The sequence below is a fragment of the Carlito syrichta genome, unplaced genomic scaffold (genome assembly GCF_000164805.1).
Source record: "Carlito syrichta isolate Samal-C Ts95f unplaced genomic scaffold, Tarsius_syrichta-2.0.1 Scaffold120544, whole genome shotgun sequence".
Classification (NCBI taxonomy): domain Eukaryota; kingdom Metazoa; phylum Chordata; class Mammalia; order Primates; family Tarsiidae; genus Carlito; species Carlito syrichta.
Genome location: NW_007064640.1, coordinates 144,507 through 145,956, shown reverse-complemented (window position 1 = coordinate 145,956; position 1,450 = coordinate 144,507). Strand labels below are relative to the sequence as shown.

The 1,450-nt window shown below is 64.0% G+C and overlaps 1 protein-coding gene across 1 annotated transcript in view; it reads left to right on the top strand.

The window, feature by feature from the left end:
- Positions 1 to 1,188: 1,188 nt before the first annotated feature.
- The window catches only part of CRISPLD2 (cysteine rich secretory protein LCCL domain containing 2), a 53,554-nt gene continuing 53,292 nt past the window's right edge, over positions 1,189 to 1,450 (top strand). The window contains exon 1 of the mRNA XM_021707588.1: positions 1,189 to 1,431. Coding sequence (XP_021563263.1) covers positions 1,189 to 1,431 — 243 coding nt within the window. The remainder of the gene's footprint in view (positions 1,432 to 1,450) is intronic.

Sequence of the window (1,450 nt, the reverse complement as noted above, 5' to 3'; positions counted from 1 at the left end):
TTTGGCATTTGCAAGTTTATAAGACTGGAGTCCTCGAACATAGGGAGTTTTCTTTTTTGCAGATGTGCTCAGTGCCTTGAACAAGGCCATGGGCACGGTGGATCTCTGAGCATTAATCCCCACCTGTGTCACCTGGGGACTGTGTCCCATGACCCAGGGTCACGCTCTGGGAAAATGCAGCTCCCAGCCAGGACCATGAGGGTCAGGGTCCTGGGCCACCAGCCTCTTCCATCCCCCCACCCCTGCCGTTGATTAAGTCAGCCACCGTACACCTGGCTATGTTCTGGGATTAACTCCTGCCTGGCTGGGTGTGATCGAGCACAGGTCCTGACCTGAGATGGTTGTTGGGGACCAGTTGGCCATGTGAGCCCCGAGATCACAGTCAGAGGGTCGGTCCGACAGGGGCCAGCTAGGGAAGCCCCGGCCCGGGGTGTTCAGTGGTTCTGCCTGGCGGGGACAGGCAAGGTCAGGGCTGAGGCGCCCCAAGGTCCTTCCCTTTCCCTGGGCGCTTGCTCCAAGCTGCAGACCAGTGGGTACATGCCGCATTGCATAGATGGGGCGGAGTCCTCGACGGGGCTCTGGGTAACCGGCACAGCGTGTGACCAGCATGTGGCTGGTGCCGGTGCAGGGCTGTGGCACCAAGAGCCTTGTGCGGTGGGTAAACTGAGTCTGCCATCACAGGGCCTGGAGGCTGGCTCTTGGGGCTGGTAAATGGGGCATCCTTTGGTGACACGAGACGGCTTCAGCAGCCCCTCTCGGGGGTGGGAGATGAGAGGCAACCCCTGCCGGAGAACCACCTGCCCGAGGCCTGACTCCCGGAGGCCTCGAACGCCAGGCAAGGAGCATTCGGGCTTCATCCTGGACACAAAGGTCCCGGGAGGAGAACTAGGAGACACGGGGGCTCTTGAGAGCTTGAGGCAGGGGGGACTGGCCCAGGCAGCCCCTCTGGGGTCCAGACTACTCATCGTCCCAGGAGCGCCCCGTGGGTCCCAGTTCCCCCACTTCCTGTCGGGGGACCACGCTTGCAGAGACCTGCAAGCCTCAGTGTCCACTTCTGCAAAATGGGCCGGTCGCCCCCGCGGGTGCCACGGCTGGACCCCTGCTCACTCGGCCTCCCCCTGCCCCGATTCCTTCCAGAGCCTGAGAGCTCCGGCTGCCCTGACGCCACGTTCTGCCTGGAGTGGAGCCATGAGCTGCGTCCTCGGCCACGTCCTCCTGCTGGACCTGCTGCTGCTGCTGGCCTGCGGGGCCCACGGCGACCTCCCGCCCAACGTCACGCGCCTGGGGGAGCTTCTGGGTCGGTACCACCAGGATGCGCCGCACGCCCGCGTGCGCAGAGCCATCCCCAAGGCCGACAAGGAGGAGATCCTCTCGCTTCACAACCAGCTGCGAGGCCAGGTGTACCCGCCGGCCTCCAATATGGAGTACATGGTGAGCGCGGCCGGGGCAG